The sequence below is a fragment of the Callorhinus ursinus genome, unplaced genomic scaffold, assembly GCF_003265705.2.
Source record: "Callorhinus ursinus isolate GAN/ISIS: 27379988/994484 unplaced genomic scaffold, GSC_fseal_2.0 scaffold24, whole genome shotgun sequence".
Lineage (NCBI taxonomy): Eukaryota > Metazoa > Chordata > Mammalia > Carnivora > Otariidae > Callorhinus > Callorhinus ursinus.
This window is the reverse complement of record NW_027397086.1, coordinates 6036600-6052719: the sequence shown is the minus strand read 5'-3', so window position 1 is coordinate 6052719 and position 16120 is coordinate 6036600. Positions and strand designations below refer to the sequence as shown.

Here is a 16120-nt window from a genome sequence, read left to right as displayed (position 1 = left end):
GCGCACCAGGGCTTGATTTGACATTGCTCCTGACAAGCTGTCTTCCAATGACCACCTGCACATTTACCCATGCAGCTCTGGCTACAAAAATACTACAAGGATCTTACTCTAAGGTATTCTCTTTATCATGTGATCTCAGGGCATAAGGCCCAGTAAGTTCATAGAGAACTTCAGGGTATGGACCAGACAGCTTCTCAGATCCCTTCCAACTTTTCTATGAAAAGACTGCATTTCTGTTGTATCTTAAAAGATGGACGGGATGTAGAAAAACATTGCAGGGGAGGTCATCACATTCATAATAATGACTTTTCTAGTAGGGAATAAAATAAAAGATAAGAAAAACAGATGAAAGGATTTTTAGCAAAATGTAAACAGCAGAAAAAGAATGAGAGAATGAATAAATGATTACCTAACCAAAATTCCCAATGAACAGCAAAAGGATCTGGCTGTGGCATTTCTCGCCAAAAGACAGTATGTGCTTAAGAGATGTATGCAAACAGAGTGGCTGCTCAGTTTGCCAGGTAGATGTTTACTGGACTGCTGACTCCACTTTTCTAACACATTTCAGGACACCCAGAGTGCCAACCTGTGGTAATGATGGAACCCAGTTGAACAGAGAATTCAAAACTATTCCTCTGTGCACTGATGAGGTTCACTGGCCTGGCTCAAGGTCAACATCTTGAAGAGTGGACAAGGATATTAAGAAGGAGCTTTTCCAGCAGTAAGATCACAGGGTCAATTACTGAAATCTGTGAGAGATGGAAATAAGAGGGATGGAAACTGAGGGAGAGAGAAGTATACACAAATAATGAACAGTATGGCTCCAAATGAAAGCAAAAAGGAGGCTATTTATTTCTCTAGCACATTCTGTGAAAAACAATGAATAGAAGTTAAAGTGGATTAGACTTTAAGGAGTAAGTGGGAAATGTATCAAAATTTAAGTTGAAGAACTCACATTGTAAAGGGGATTAATGCAGTTATATGTGAGGTGCTCTATTCATCCTATTTATTTGTAATTGTTTTAAGATAAGGAAGTGAAGAAGGCAAAACAAAGGGTAACTGGAGAGATGAGGTTAGATAAACTGGCTCTATATTCATTAGGAAAAAATTAATAGAAAAGGCATTAGAGGGTGCCTGGGTGGCTCAGATGGTTAAGCGTCTGCCTTCGGCTCAGGTCATGATCCCAGGATCCTGGGATCGAGTCCCGCATCGGGCTCCCTGCTCCTTGGGAGCCTGCTTCTCCCTCTGCTTCTCTCTCTCTCTCTCTCCCCCTCTGTCTCTCAAGAATAAATAAATAAAATCTTTAAAAAAAAAAAGAAAAGGCATTAGATACATGAAAATTTTGAAGAAAGTGGACAAGATAAACAATATAAAGGTTTTCAGTTTGTGATAAATACAAAAGAGAAGTAATAACTGGATCAACAGAAAAGTCCAGCCTAGAGAGATTTTTAAAGTATCAAGAGCAAAACTAAATAGATATTCAAGGAGAACTACAGGAAGACACAGAAATGAGACGTAAGAAAGAAGTGAATAAGGTTTTTGGTTCTACACAGTTGTCATTTAGAAGCAATCATTAAGAAAATCATACCCACTGAGCACACCTGGGTTTACAACCACAGCAGGAGAAAGCAATAACCATTTTATATAGTTTCTTTAGCAGAGAGAGATTGGCCTTTAGTTGCAGACAGAGCAAGATACAAAATATGGCTCTCCGGCACTATCACTTTCTGGGCTTATCACTTTAGCAAGCTAAAGCTCTGAGTCTCTGTCTATTGCTGTTAACCACAGCAATAGCCATACCTTATAAGATCACTGCATTGGAGATAATGTGTATAAAGTGCTTAGAACAGCACTACATAGGTGCTGATGTTAATATAATAATCATTAATATTGTTAGTTTTATAAGTATTATGTAGCAATGGAGTCAGTCAACAAAAATTAACTGGGTATCTATTATGTGCCAGGGTGGTAGTAGGTGCTGGTAGACATAGAGGCCAGAGTGCAGACATTTCTTTCAAAGGAGGAAAAGAGAGAAAATCTAGGACACATGAGATAAACATTAGAAAATACTTCAATAGTATTTTATTTTGATATTTTTTAAAGTTTTCTCTTCTTGCTGAGATTGAAGATTTGAAAATATGTAATATGGCCAGCTTTATACTACATACCATGTGAACACAAACTACAAATGCTAATAATACCAGCAACATAATGCTTGTTAAGCTAAAGGAAAAGAATTAGCATATATGCAAAATAGATTGTTACTGCGGCCAGTAATGAGGCAAGGGAAAGTCTAGGTTGGAACTGCCAGGAGGAATCTATAACCCAGAGGCCCATCCAAACCATAGGTATTCCCTGACCCTAAGGACAAGGTACTGGCATGAGAGTTTGTACAAAGTGTGCTCTGCACACACCAATTCCTGTGACCCAGAATGAAGAGTGACCAAAAACATAAGACCTAAAGAACACACAGCTTCAGAGGGCCAAGGCGCCCAAGTGAAAGCTTCAAAGCTCAAAACACAAGAGGTATCTGCTCAGAGGATTTAAAAAGATGAATTAAATAATAAAAGCTCTTATTTAATAATATTAACTAAATATATAAATCTCAAATCAACAATTAAAATTATTTCCATTTACCTGATTGCTTAGAATTTCTTTCTTTCCACTGAATATTTTTGCATTTGATCTGGTTTTGTCTCTCTTTTCGGAGTCGTTCTAATCTTTGAGCTTGAAAAGAAATATTATAACTATAAGTTTGTCAATGAAAGTTTACTATAAACAAAGACATAATTAACTACCTTTATATGAATAAAGATGTTTTATATTGCATATGTAGGGAAAAAGTCATAAAATTTTAAAGGTGGCACCCCTGAAAAGCAAATACCAACAAAAACATGAAAATATTCTTGATTTATAATTGAAATTAGAGGATATAAAACATTAATAGAGATCATAAAGATAGTATTAACATGGAAGAGAATAATAAAATGTGAAAACTTCTGTGATTAATATGACATTTCATTATATAAATCATTAATAACGGTCTTAAAGGAATTTTAATGCACAAATGAACTGAAGTGAATATTACATTACAGGAATAAAATTACTGTTATGAATTACTCTACCCGTTTCAAAAATTAAAGATAAATGAACTCAGACTAGACTATTAAAGTTTTAAATATAAAATCCTTTATCTAAAAATCATGAAAATTATAAAATGTCAAAGCTATATAAATTAGCATAGCTTTTCTTCAGTGGGCTGAAACAGTTTATAGGTAGTAAAATAAATGATTTGTATCTTTGTAACATTAGTCAAATCTTAAAAAGAATAATTTTTCTTATACAAAATTTTAAGATATGCTGAAAGGATTAAAAAGCAAATTCTTTGGTCACTAGGACGCCCCACAACTGTAATTATTAGCATCTAAGTGCTATCTTAAGAAATTCCAACAACAATAACAAAAGCATCACCTAAAATCATGCATTTATGAGATTATATTACCACTGGCTGATCAACCTTCAAAAATCAATGAACTGATCTTTTAAAGAAATACTGTTAAAAAAAAGAAATATTGTTCAGCATACATTAACAACTACTGCATATGGAAACCACAATGGAAAAGAAAGTCCTAATTGATGCCATTTCTTGAGATTAGTTTCCTCTGGCTAATCTTCAACTTCCTTTCCTGGCACAATGCTAACAAAAAATAAATAAGTAAATTTCTCTTTCAACCTCTTGCAAGGTAGGAAATCATACATGCTTGCCTTAGCATCGTGGTAGGGAAACACTGAAACTAATCTTGCCATAAATGTAAACTGTGCCGGCAAAAGCATTCTGACAATGCCACTATATCTAACCAAATTCCACTGAAGGAAAATACATTCAATTGCAATTAATAAATGTGAAGGGTACAGCCAAAGTAATATAATCATAAAGCTCTCAATTTAGCAGCATTCTCCTACTGAAATCCATTCAACCTGTCATAGAAGATATCATCTCAATAACTTGCAAGGAAGTCAGTTTCAACTAGAGAACTGAGAATCAATGGTTCTAAATTATATTCAAACCTTCACTCAAATCCTATTTTGATAAAAGTTCCTTGAGGTACTGGGAAATGCTATTAATTATTTTCATCATGAGATCAAATTATTCTTTGGAGATGTCACAAAATGCTGAATTCTGAACCAAAACCTTAACATGCCTTGCACTGTATATTGTATCCTGCAGTACTCCTTTATGTGCATTTTACCTTTGGACCACAAAAATAAACATGCAAATATTTTCAATGTTCTACCACATCTCCTATCGTTACTTTTCCTGGGAGTTAGCAGGTTACTGCTACTAGATTAGTAGAGATATTTTCTGATTAGCCCCCCAAAAAAACCACCTCCTAGCACACCCTGTCATATTAGAACTACATTACATATTCTAAATAATTTATCTAAGTAAAGGCCTTGGTTCATCCCATTCCCCTTGAAAGGTTTCCAAAACACATAAGCTGGAAAATGGGCAATGATAAGCTTTTAAAAGCTAATGACTGAATATGCATGTACCAAAGTTTAGCTTTTTCAAGCCACAAAGATCAAAGGGTAGAGATCAACTTAAGAAAATAAAGATAATGTATCAAAAACAGGGGCATCTTTTCTTGTCTCACACCCAGTGGAGGAATTCCTATTAAAAGCAGCTCTAACAAATATTCAGCTATTTCCCCCCAACCCCCCCTAGCCCCCCCCCCCCCCACCACAATCCCTCTAGGGCCAAGAAATGGCTCCAGCACCAGCACTCCTTGGCTGGTCAGCTCTCTGTATTAAAGATTCTTTATTATGTCAACCTGAAACTTGCCACCCAGGTAGTCTACCCACTGGGACTAATGTTGCTCTGTGAAGATACTCAAAATAAGTCTACTTCCCTTTCTACATGAGGACTTTTTAGAAACAGAACATCCAACATGCCTCTCATAACCACCTTTTTCATCTATTCGTCTTCTATTTCCTTCTGATAGCATCATTCCAGAGGCGCTCTCCATTCAGTCACGGAGAGGGAGATGTTGTTTAGACTCGCTCTTACTGTAATACATGCATGTTCCTGTTAATACACAGAAACTTTCCCCATTAAACCTATTCCAACATTATGCATTATTCTGTAAGATTACTGACTGATTTAAAGTTCAGAAGACATGACTAAAAGGCAATGTTTACCTGTATTTGAGCGTCTTCTAATACCAAAGTCCCAACTTGAGGTAATATCGACTGACTGGGCATATACATAGCCCTGAGTCTCACCACTGCTTCCCTGAATTTCTGACCCACTGTCTCCAGGCATTGAAGGAGGATGAATCTTCTCTAGGTCAACATCATGATCAATGAGAACCATCTCACACATTCCTGTGTCATCACTGGTCACATGTGACTGTCGAATATGAGCTAGAATGATAGTTGGATTGTCCAAGAAGGCCATCCTTTCTGTGGGCCAATTTCCTTAAAAGGCTATTTTCTCCTCTTCATATTGTTTCACGTGCTCACTTCCCTAGAAACATGATGTACACAGCAATATTTAAGAATAAGGAAGAAAATGACTGAATCATTTTTCAAACAAATTCAAATTAGTAAAATGCTACCTTGAAAATCAACATTTATCCTTGTACCTAGGAGCTTACAAGGATTAAGTCTAGGCTGAAAGGAAATCTTTATAAGCACTAGGGGCTACAGCTCTAGTCAATGAGATCTCTATGGTATCAGAGAGGATGGCTTCCTCTCTTGCAATACAAATAACTCCTTAGGCCACTCAAAGCACATAATTACTTTTAAAACAATAAATTTTCCTTTCTTTCTCCCTTCATTCCCATGCAGTCTCCTCAATACTTTATAACGTCATGGGGGAACAAGTCGTATTTTCCTCAAATTATGTGCTAAAGTATGAAACCGTATTTCTTTCGTTTACATTTCCCCCTCTTTATCATATGGCTGTGAGGTAACTAAAAGAACACAGACAATACTTTGAGTTACTAGGAATTAAAAAAAAAAAAAAATGAACCACCAAAGTAATTTTGTTCAATAAATACATTTTCCTTTCTTCTGGTTTAAGATAGTATTGTGCTTTTATTTTATTTCATTTAATTTTAGGGGGGCAGGGTGGGGCAGAGGGAGAGAGAGAATCCCAAGCAGGATCCACACCCAGTACAGAGCCCAGCACATGCTCGATCTCAGGACCCTGAGACAACGACCTGAGCTGAAATCAAGAGTAGTCTGCTTAACCAACTGAGCCACCCAGGCACCCCAGTATTGGGCTTTAAAATAAACTTTATTGGGCGCCTGGGTGGCTCAGTTGGTTAAGCGACTGCCTTCGGCCCAGGTCATGATCCTGGAGTCCTGGGATTGAGTCCCACATCGGGCTCCCTGCTCTGCGGGAAGCCTGCTTCTCCCTCGGCTTGTGTTCCCTCTCTTGCTGTCTCTCTCTCTCTGTCAAATAAATAAATAAAATCTAAAAAAAAAAATTTAAAAAAAATAAAATAAACTTTATTAATCAAACTTCTCTGCTACCAAATTAATTTCTTATTTTAGAAACCTCATTGTAAGAACTGCTTCCTGAATCCTGTTGAAACTAAAATGATGTTTATTCTGGGAACAAGATGGTACTTCTTCAGTTAAATGGGAATATTCAAAGAAGAAAACATGGTAGTCTCCCCTCATCTGTGGTTTCAATTTCTGCAGTTTCAGTTACTCATGATCAACAGAGGTCCAACAGCAGATGATCCTCCTTCTGATGTATCGTCAGAAGGTCAAAAATAGTAACCAGGGGCACCTGGGTGGCTCAGTTGGTTAAGCATCTGCCTTTGGCTCAGGTCATGATCCTAGGATCCTGGGATCAAGTCCTGAATTGGGCTCCTGGTCAGTGGAGAGCCTGCTTCTCCTTTCCCTCTGCCACCCCCCACCCCACTTGTGCTTTCTCTGTCAAAAAAATAAAATCTAAAAAATATATATATATTAGTAGCCTAATGCTATGTCACAATACTGATATCATTCACCTCACTTCTGTCTCATCACGTAGGCATTTTATCATCTCACATTATCACAAGAAGGCTGATTACGGTACAATAAGATATTCTGAGAGACCATATTCGTGTAACTTTTATTCCAGTATATTGTTATAATTGTTCTGTTTTATTATTGTTGTTAATCTCTTACTGTGTCTAATTCAAAAATTAAATTTTATCATAGCTATGTATGTGTAGGAGAAACAATAGTACACATGGGGTTTGGTACCACCCATGGTTTTTCAGGCATCCACTACGGGTCTTGGAACTCACCCCCTGCAGATGAAAGGGGACTACTGTATTAGAGTACACTGGTCAGGATAAGGACTGACAGGTAGAAATGGGTTCAAATCCTGACCCTACCACTTGCTGGCTATGTGATTTTGGTCAAAATAACCTTAACCTCTTTGAGCCTGTTTTCTTTCTTCGTTAATAAAACGGGACTCCAGGAATGACAGGATATAGAAGATAAAAGTGCTCAAAAGAGCACCTGGCCCATAATTAAATATTAGCTGCTATTAAGAATAACAATGATGAGGGCGCCTGGGTGGCTCAGTTGGTTGAGCGACTGCCTTCGGCTCAGGTCATGATCCTGGAGTCCCGGGATCGAGTCCCACATCGGGCTCCCTGCTCAGCAGGGAGTCTGCTTCTCCCTCTGACCCTACCCCCTCTCATGTGCTCTCTCTCTCTCTCATTCTCGCTCTCTCAAATAAATAAATAAAATCTTTAAAAAAAAAAAAAGAATAACAATGATGATGGTGAAAATAATCACTGCTAACTTCAGCTTTCGATTCTTGTTTAATGTAATCCTAAAATATATCAACATTCGTCCTTCTTTAGTAAGTACACAACATGTAAAATAAATGTGTGCTTCCTTTCTGAGAGAGGACTCTACAGGTCACCTGAGTCACCTTCCTCCTCTAAAATCATTATGAGATGCAAGGAACATGAAAGCCGGACAGTCCTAGAAGGTATTTATTTTTAGAAAGCCCTACAACACCAGATTTTCTTGTCATTTGTTTCTTCTAGAAATGGAACATAGGGGGAAATCTAGTTAATAAATCATTATAACCAACAGAGCTTTTAAAAATTTTTGTCTAGTAACATTCTACTGACATCACTTGGTACTCTTAAAGATACTGAGATCAAGAGAAAGTTTAACTGAGGAACATCTCTAATCAAATGAATTACACTAATCTTCATTTTTTCCTTCAAATATATTTACTGAGTAGTTATTTTACACTGAGGCTAATGGGAAATGCCAAGGTAAGGCACCCCAGAATCAAAAAGTTTATAACCTAGGGATGCCTGGGTGGCTCAGTTGGTTAAACATCTGCCTTTGGCTCAGGCCATGATCCCAGGGTCCTGGGATTATGTCTGCATCCGGCTCCTTGCTCAGCGGGGAGTCTGCTTCTCCCTCTGCCTGCTGCTCCCCCTGCTTGTGCTTGCTCTCTCTGACAAATAAATAAATAAATATTTTTTTTAAAAAGTTTATAACCTAACATAGTCCTACTGTATTTCCTAATATAATGAGATTCCTCCAAGTCTCAGAAATTTTAATGTCAGCCTACCATTTTAAGTGTATTAATCAGAAAACATTACAGAATTAAAGGGGAGCATTTAAATTTCACTTATAAAATAAGAATTATTATAAAACCACAAAGAGATGTATACAATCATGGAATTACTTATAAATAAGAATATTTGTTTTGTAACAAAATCATAGCATCACAGATGGTCAAAACTGCCAACACCCTCGTAGCAATCACTGGGTCTCCCCCAGGAGAGTAAGGCAACTAGGTGCTAGCAGAGGGGACAGGTGCTTTCAATTTCATACTGAGTAACTCTCCCTTGCAAAAAACAAGGGCTTCAGTGAGAACCAACACATTTAATGGGTGTTCTGGCACCAACAAGTCATATGGCAAAGGGCAAAGAAACAAAAGTATACTTAAGTACCCTCAACAGAATATACATATGTATGTATGTATTTATATATATATATATATATTTTTTTTTTTTTTTTTTTAAATAGATCTGCTCCATCACCTCTTAATGAAGAAAAGAGTTACAGGCAAATACTTCTGAAGGCACACACCAAGTCCCTAACTTTATCCTTGTAGAACAGAGGCCCCCAAATCCCCAACAGGAGCAGACAATTTCTCTATTGGTATACTACGACTTCATACAATGAGGAATCTGAATGATTAACTCAACAAATATTATTCAATACCAATTCTGATAGGGAATTCCAAGAAGTGTGCCCTGGGAAATGTGCCTTCCACCAACCATGACATGTACTTGAGGATTTAGGCTGTAAGTTCCACAGGGACAGGAGACACACCACCACATCCCTTCTGGCAACAAAGCATCTTGCACATGGCAGAAATTCAGTAAGAGTTGCGGTCTGACTTCCAAGGACTATGTAATTTTGTTGTAGAGATAAGTCATCTATGAGCATGTCATGTGTAGTGTGATTACAAAGAAAGGATTGCCTTTTTTCCATTAATACAGATACAAGAGCTTCTCTTCCTCTTCAATATGCCTTTCAAAACTGTCGCCTGGGGTGGCACCTGGATGGCTCAGTGGGTTAAGTGTCTGCCTTTAGCACAGGTCATGATCCCAGCGTCCTGGGATCAAGCCTCTCTCTCTCTCAAATAAATAAATAAAATCCTTAAAAAAACAAAAACAAAAACCTGTCACCTTGGAACACTATCAACTTATCCCAACACTACTTTTCAGAACCAAAAGAATGTTTTAAATCACTTTAAGAGCAGCAAATTATCATTTGAAGGTAGATTTGATTTCTAGGACAAAGACATTCCAAACACAGATGAAAACAAGTTACTCTCTCTAATCAGTTGTGTGAAGATCAAAGATTTTTAAAACATAACATTGGCAGGGTTCAGAGAAAGGAGCCCTCTCATGCACTGTAAAAAGGAATGAAAATTGAGACTTTTTAGAGGGTAATGTGGTACCATCTATCAAAGTATAATGAGTACCTTTTGGGAAACCCTACTTGTAGGATTTGCCCCTAGGAGATAACTATGCAAAAATACTTATCTCAGGATTGTTTATTATACTGAAAATCTGAAAGTAACATATACATCCATCAGTGATGAGTATATCATGACATATGCATGTAACAGAATACTACAGTCATTAAAAATACCTGGTAGAGAATGGATAAACAAAATGTGGTATATACATACAATAGCCTTCAAAAGGAAGAAAATTCTGACACATGCCACAACATGGATGAACCCTGAGGAGATTATGTTCAATGAAATAAGTCACAAAAAGACAAATATTGTATGATTCCACTTATATGAGGCCCCTAGAGTAGTCAAATTCATAGAGACAGAGAGTAGAATGGTGGATGCCAGGGGAAAGGGGAGTATTTATAATAAGTTGTTTAAGTTTGGAAAGATGAAAAAGTTCTGGAGACTGATGGTGGAAATGGTTGCACAATGTGAATATATCTAATGTCACCGAACTATACTCTTAAAAATGGTTAAAATGGTAAATTTTGTTATATATTAATACAATTTTTAAAATTAAATTTTAAAAAAATGTCTAGGAAATGCCACATTAAACAAAATTAAATAAGTTTTCTTCTTCTGTTTAATTACAGACTTCTCAATGCTCTTAAACTACTAATGTGGGGCCCCTGGGTGGCTCAGTCATTAAGCGGCTGCCTTCGGCTCAGGTTATGATCCCAGGGTCCTGGGATCTAGCCCCACATCAGGCTCCTGGGATAGAGCCCTGCATCAGGCTCCCTGCTCAGCAGGAAGCCTGCTTCTCCCTTTCCCACTCCCTCTGCTTGTGTTCCCTCTCTCACTGTCTCTCTGTCAAATAAATAAATAAAATCTTTAAAAAAACAAACAAACTACTAATGTATATTGTGAATCTCCAAGAGTGGGGAATCTCACAATGCAATATATCCCAAATCCTAAACTTATCTGATCCTTAATAATTTTTTCCTCCAAGAACACTAACACAGGGGCGCCTGGGTGGCTCAGTTAGTTAAGCGTCTGCCTTAGCATCAGGTCATGATCCCGTTTGTCCTGGGATCGAGCCCCCAAGTTGAACCCCTGCTGAGCAGGGAGCCTGCTTCTCCCTTTCCTTCCCACTTGCGCTCTGTCTCTCTCAAATAAAATCTTAAAAAAAAGAGAGAGATTCACAGAACATGGTTTAGAAATGCTACTTTACATTTTTACAAATACTGTTTCTTTGGGCCTTGAACAAGACTTCCCTGGATGTTACCAATTCTTTTTTTTTTTTTTTAAGATTTTATTTACTTGACAGAGAAAGACACAGCGAGAGAAGGAACAACAAGCAGGGGGAGTGGGAGAGGGAGAAGCAGGCTTCCCGCCGAGCAGGGAGCCTGACGCAGGGCTCGATCTCAGGACGCGGGGATCATGACCTGAGCCGAAGGCAGACGCTTAATGACTGAGCCACCCAGGTGCCCCTAGATGTTACCAATTCTTGACTTGGAGATAACTGGTCCTTTTTATATACCTTTAGGTTACCTGGATAAACAATTTCAGCCTCCAGGAGGTCTGTTCCCCAAGATGCCCTACTTTCCACAGATTCTCCCACTTTTCAACTCCAGGTTCCTTTCAAAGTATAGAGATTTGTTTTACAAAAATGAAAGCAAAAGGGACATCCACACAGAGTGGGAGGACATGAGATATCCCAAAGTGACACACAGTCATTTTTAATGTACTGGGTGGGTCTCCTTTTATACTTCATTCATTCGTTCAACAAATATTTATTAAGTTCCTACTATGTGCTAAGTGTTGTTCCAGGTGCAATTTAGATGCTATTACCACTTTACATAACCATTTGTGTGCATTAATAACCATGTAACTTGCCTGTGTTAACTTGGAACATGCCCTACACAGGGGAGTAAATTTTTAGTAGGTTTAATGGTCTTAATACAAGTATATTTTTAGTAATAGCTTCATACACATACACTCTCCAAACTTTGCAATGGCTTATAGAAAAACATAAGATACAACACAGTAAAACAGTAAATGAGAAAAGTGGCAAAGGGTAACTCTGGATGAATGTTATATGATCTTGTACATTTGCCACAGGAAGACTGCAGAATCTCAGAAGCAAAAAGCAATTATAATAATTAACTTTATTTATTACAAAAGCTAGACTTGCTTTTTCTTTTTTAGATGGATGATTAATTCATATAATTTTCAAAATAACTCTATGAGATAGTATTTTTGTCCCCATTTTACAGATGAAAAAACTGAAGCAAATAAAAAACCTGCCAAAGCCAGATAGCGAATAAGTCTGAGGCATTATACAGCCTCCCAAAACAAAAAGGAACAAAGAATTGCAACAGTCATAATAAATGAGATTTTGAAAGATCCTGTTGTTGAGTTCTTTGGGTTCTGGGTCCTGAGAGAAATTTCTGTCATGGGTCTTTGTGGAAGATGTAATACAGTAAATGTGTTATGCAGTAGACCAGACCCTTAGCCTCCCCTCAACTCATGCAACTGTGATTTATACAATAGCAAGAAATAAGCAATGTATGTAATGGCTGTTCAAAAATAAAAGTCACAAAATTTTACACAAGAAAGAAACTTCAGAGATCACCTACTTGTTGACCTGAAACCACAGAGGAAAGGTTTACTTTAAATTCCAAGTTAGGTGTAAGCACCTTGTATCTTTTTAAAACCCTTAGAGATTCATGCAACTTCAGTTGCAAACAAAGTCCATAACTGAAATATTCTGTTTCTTTAAATAACCCAAGCATGAGCAAATGAGCCCTCCCTATACTTCTTCACTCCCTAAGGACCTGAGATAGGTCTTAAACATGACTTAAAATGCTCGCATTCAGCCAATGATTAAAAGGAAATTCCCCTTCCTAGATTTTCAAAGCACTCTATACACCTACTTCCCTCTGCCAGACAGACTTCAAGCCCCCTTACCTGCAATCTGTGAAAACTTGTCTGAATAAGCAACAGCCTGAGGCTTCTCCAAGGTCTGCAAACTCCCAATCAAAAATTACTGCTGCCCCATCAATGTGTCATATAAATGCTGGCATGTTAATTGTGTATTTATAAGATTGTTAATGGTTAGTTAATTTACCTCCCACACTATTATTGTACTTGAAATGATTTAACGTCTGCTGAGGGAGTTAACAACATGTAATAGCAGATGCAAGATTTTTTTTTACCTTTCCTCACTGTACCCCAACTTCACGCTATTAGCATTAACTTCCAAGTCAAACCTGGTTCCTATACAGGATTCCTTAAGAGTGTTACAGAAGCACTCACATTTATTTTGCACAGCAAGGAATGACCATAACTTAGAAAAACAAAAGCCTTTTTACTATATACAAAGTCTTTCATGTATAAAAACCAACAGACCACTTTACTAAGATTTGAACATCTTTTTATCTAGTTAAGTTCAGAATTCACACCTCCTGGAATTTGAAAATCACTGAAATGACCAGTAAAATAAAACATACTTTATTGTTTTTAAATCTTTTTCTAACTCTAACTTTAAATCAAATCTTCATTTATTTTTTAGACCAGCAAAAATTAAATGTTTTGTTCCTTTTGATAATTAAAACCTCCATGTGAATATGCCTAATTTTATTAAACAGTAAATAGTGAGCTTCTATAGCTGGAGAGTTTAATTTTTCCTTTCAGAAAAGTACTTGCTAGACTCAAAACAACAGAAAAGAAATGCTTGTATCTTCTTTTAGATAATATGGGGATTCATTCACTAAACATCATTGAGAACTAGGCACTGGGAATCCTACAAAAAATTATATGAACATTGGCCTGCACCTTCCAAGGGCTTACAAACTTCAGCAGATGAGCTATGCTGTATACATATATAAACGTAACATAAGAAACACATACTAACCATCAAATGAGACACTAAGTCTGTTTTCCAAGAGACAAGAAAGTTACAGAGGTTTTAGGAAGGAAGAAGGTCCCAGGGATGACCAGGCTTTCATTAGGCAGACACACAAGAACAGTAACAGATGATGTTACTGAACTCTTACTATCAGCTGTACTTTCAGGTAACAACATATCTCGTCCTTGCAACCACCCCAAGAGGTAGGTATTAGGTATTAGTATCATCCCCATTTTATAGATTAAAAAAATTAAGGCTTAAAGAAACTAAGTAACTTGTCCAAGATCACATGGTGGGTTTTTTAAAGGCCAGTCTTTACAGCTCCTCCTATCAAGAGGAGGAGTCTATTTCCCCACCCCTTGAATCTGGCCTCACATTGTGATTTACTCTGATCAAGAGAATATAATGGAAGTAACTTCTGAAGCTCAGCCTCAAAAGACCTTGCAAATTTCTGCTGTCACTTTCTTTGGAACACATGTGAATCACTGAAAGAAGCTTGGGGGAAAAATAAATTAAAAAAAAAAAGAAGGACGTTGGGATAACAGACCACTTAAGAGAGGCTCAGTTGTCCGTCATTCCAGCTATCCTGCTAAGGTCTCCTAATGAGTGACTGAGGCCATCTGGGACCAGCCAGACCCCCACCAACCTACCAGGAGACCAGGATTTCCCTCCTGTAAAATGTCTCCTTTGGACAAAGGGACCCGGCCCTTGATTTTTCTTGTACTACTAATCTCCACCTGAAATGTCTCTGAATCTTACCATCTGCCAAGATCCAGTTAAAGGGAGCCTGGTACAGTATAGTGCCTCTCAAACTTTTCCACGAACACACCTGAAGGGCAGAGGAGGGTGACCAGAAATCAAGGTATGAGAGAAGCTAGGAGGAGCCACCTAAAGCAACATGCTATAAGAAATTTATTTTTAGAATTCATTCATATTTTCCATTCTATCCTATAATATACTGCACCTGTATTTAACAGGAAAAAAGTTTTACCTTTGAATATATCACTAAAATTGATAGTCCAGGAATATGTGCCATGTTTACTTTTGGTTTCTAGTACTCCCTGGCACATACTGGGATTCTCATAAACCCAGTCTAAACAGCAAGGTCTAGTGGAAAAACACTGGATATCAGAAATATCTGATTTTGTGAAGATAAAATGGCATTTTATCAATGGACAACTCAAGATCTAAATTTGGCTCAACAAATGTTTCCTATGACTAGTATGAAGAACAACTGTAGGGGCTCCTGGCTGGCTCAGTCAGTACAGCATGCGACTTGATCTCGGGCTTGGAAGTTTGAGCCCCACGTTGAGTGTAGAGATTACTTAAAAATGAAATCTTAAAAAAAAAAAAAAAGAACTATAATTACTAGTAACACCAAACTATATATAAAATTGTAAGCACAAGTTAGAATAAAATCCGTTTTTATGCAGCTGTTATAAAACAATCAGTATTTTCAAAGTGTTTTGAAATAATGTTTAATAGCTAGTAATAGATGTGAAACCTCAGAGAAGCTATCCACCCACCACCCTCAAAACTCCAAATACACCAACATTTTTGGCTGTTACAAGAAATCTGCTAGTTTGGGGCACCTGGGTGGCTCAGCTGGTTAAGTGCCTTCAGCTCAGGTCATGATCTCGGGGTCATGGGATGGAGCCCTGCATCAGGCTCTCTGCTCAGCGGGGAGTCTGTTTCTTCCTCTCCGCCTGTGCTCTTTCTCCCTCTCTCTCAAATAAATACATAAAATCTTAAAAGAAAGAAATCTGCTAGTTTGTTGCAATGTAGCCCTAAATTATTCTTCCAGTGGGTGCTGTCTCACTGACATAATAGATTTGATTGACACTTGTGATAATAAACAAATAATTTTAGGTTTTACTTTAATACTTCAGATAAAAATGTTTACAGTTTTACTTAGAGTGAAGAAATGAATAATGCCAGAGAAACCAGGCTGCTTCCCAATGTGAAATTACCAATATAGGAGCTGAAACCATAAACACTCAACTGTCTACCAAATACTCATTCACTGATTTTATTCATTTGACAAATATTTATAAAGCACTTACTATGTGCCAAGCACCAGAGATTTAAGGCTGAACAAAAAATGAAAAAAGACTTGGTCATTGCCTTCAAGGAGCTAAAAGTTGTGTATGGTAGTCAGAATTCTAAGATGGCTCCAGAAATTTTTGTCTCTTGATATC

General features: G+C 37.4%; 1 protein-coding gene across 7 annotated transcripts in view; it reads right to left on the bottom strand.

Annotated features, from left to right (window-relative positions):
* MAPKAP1 (MAPK associated protein 1) overlaps positions 1-16120 on the bottom strand; it is a 231990-nt gene that overhangs the window by 197214 nt on the left and 18656 nt on the right. For 5 of the 7 annotated variants that reach the window (XM_025888054.2, XM_025888053.2, XM_073905740.1 and 2 more), the window contains 2 exons: positions 5200-5527; positions 2638-2727 (listed from right to left, as the gene is read on the bottom strand). The exons of 1 other annotated variant lie outside the window; for it this stretch is intronic. In XM_025888054.2, coding sequence (XP_025743839.1) covers positions 2638-2727; positions 5200-5458 — 349 coding nt within the window. In that variant the 5' untranslated portion in view covers positions 5459-5527. Of the gene's footprint in view, positions 1-2637; positions 2728-5199; positions 5528-14681; positions 14704-16120 lie in introns of those variants that run through there. One more of the 7 variants, XM_073905741.1, reaches the window with a different exon arrangement.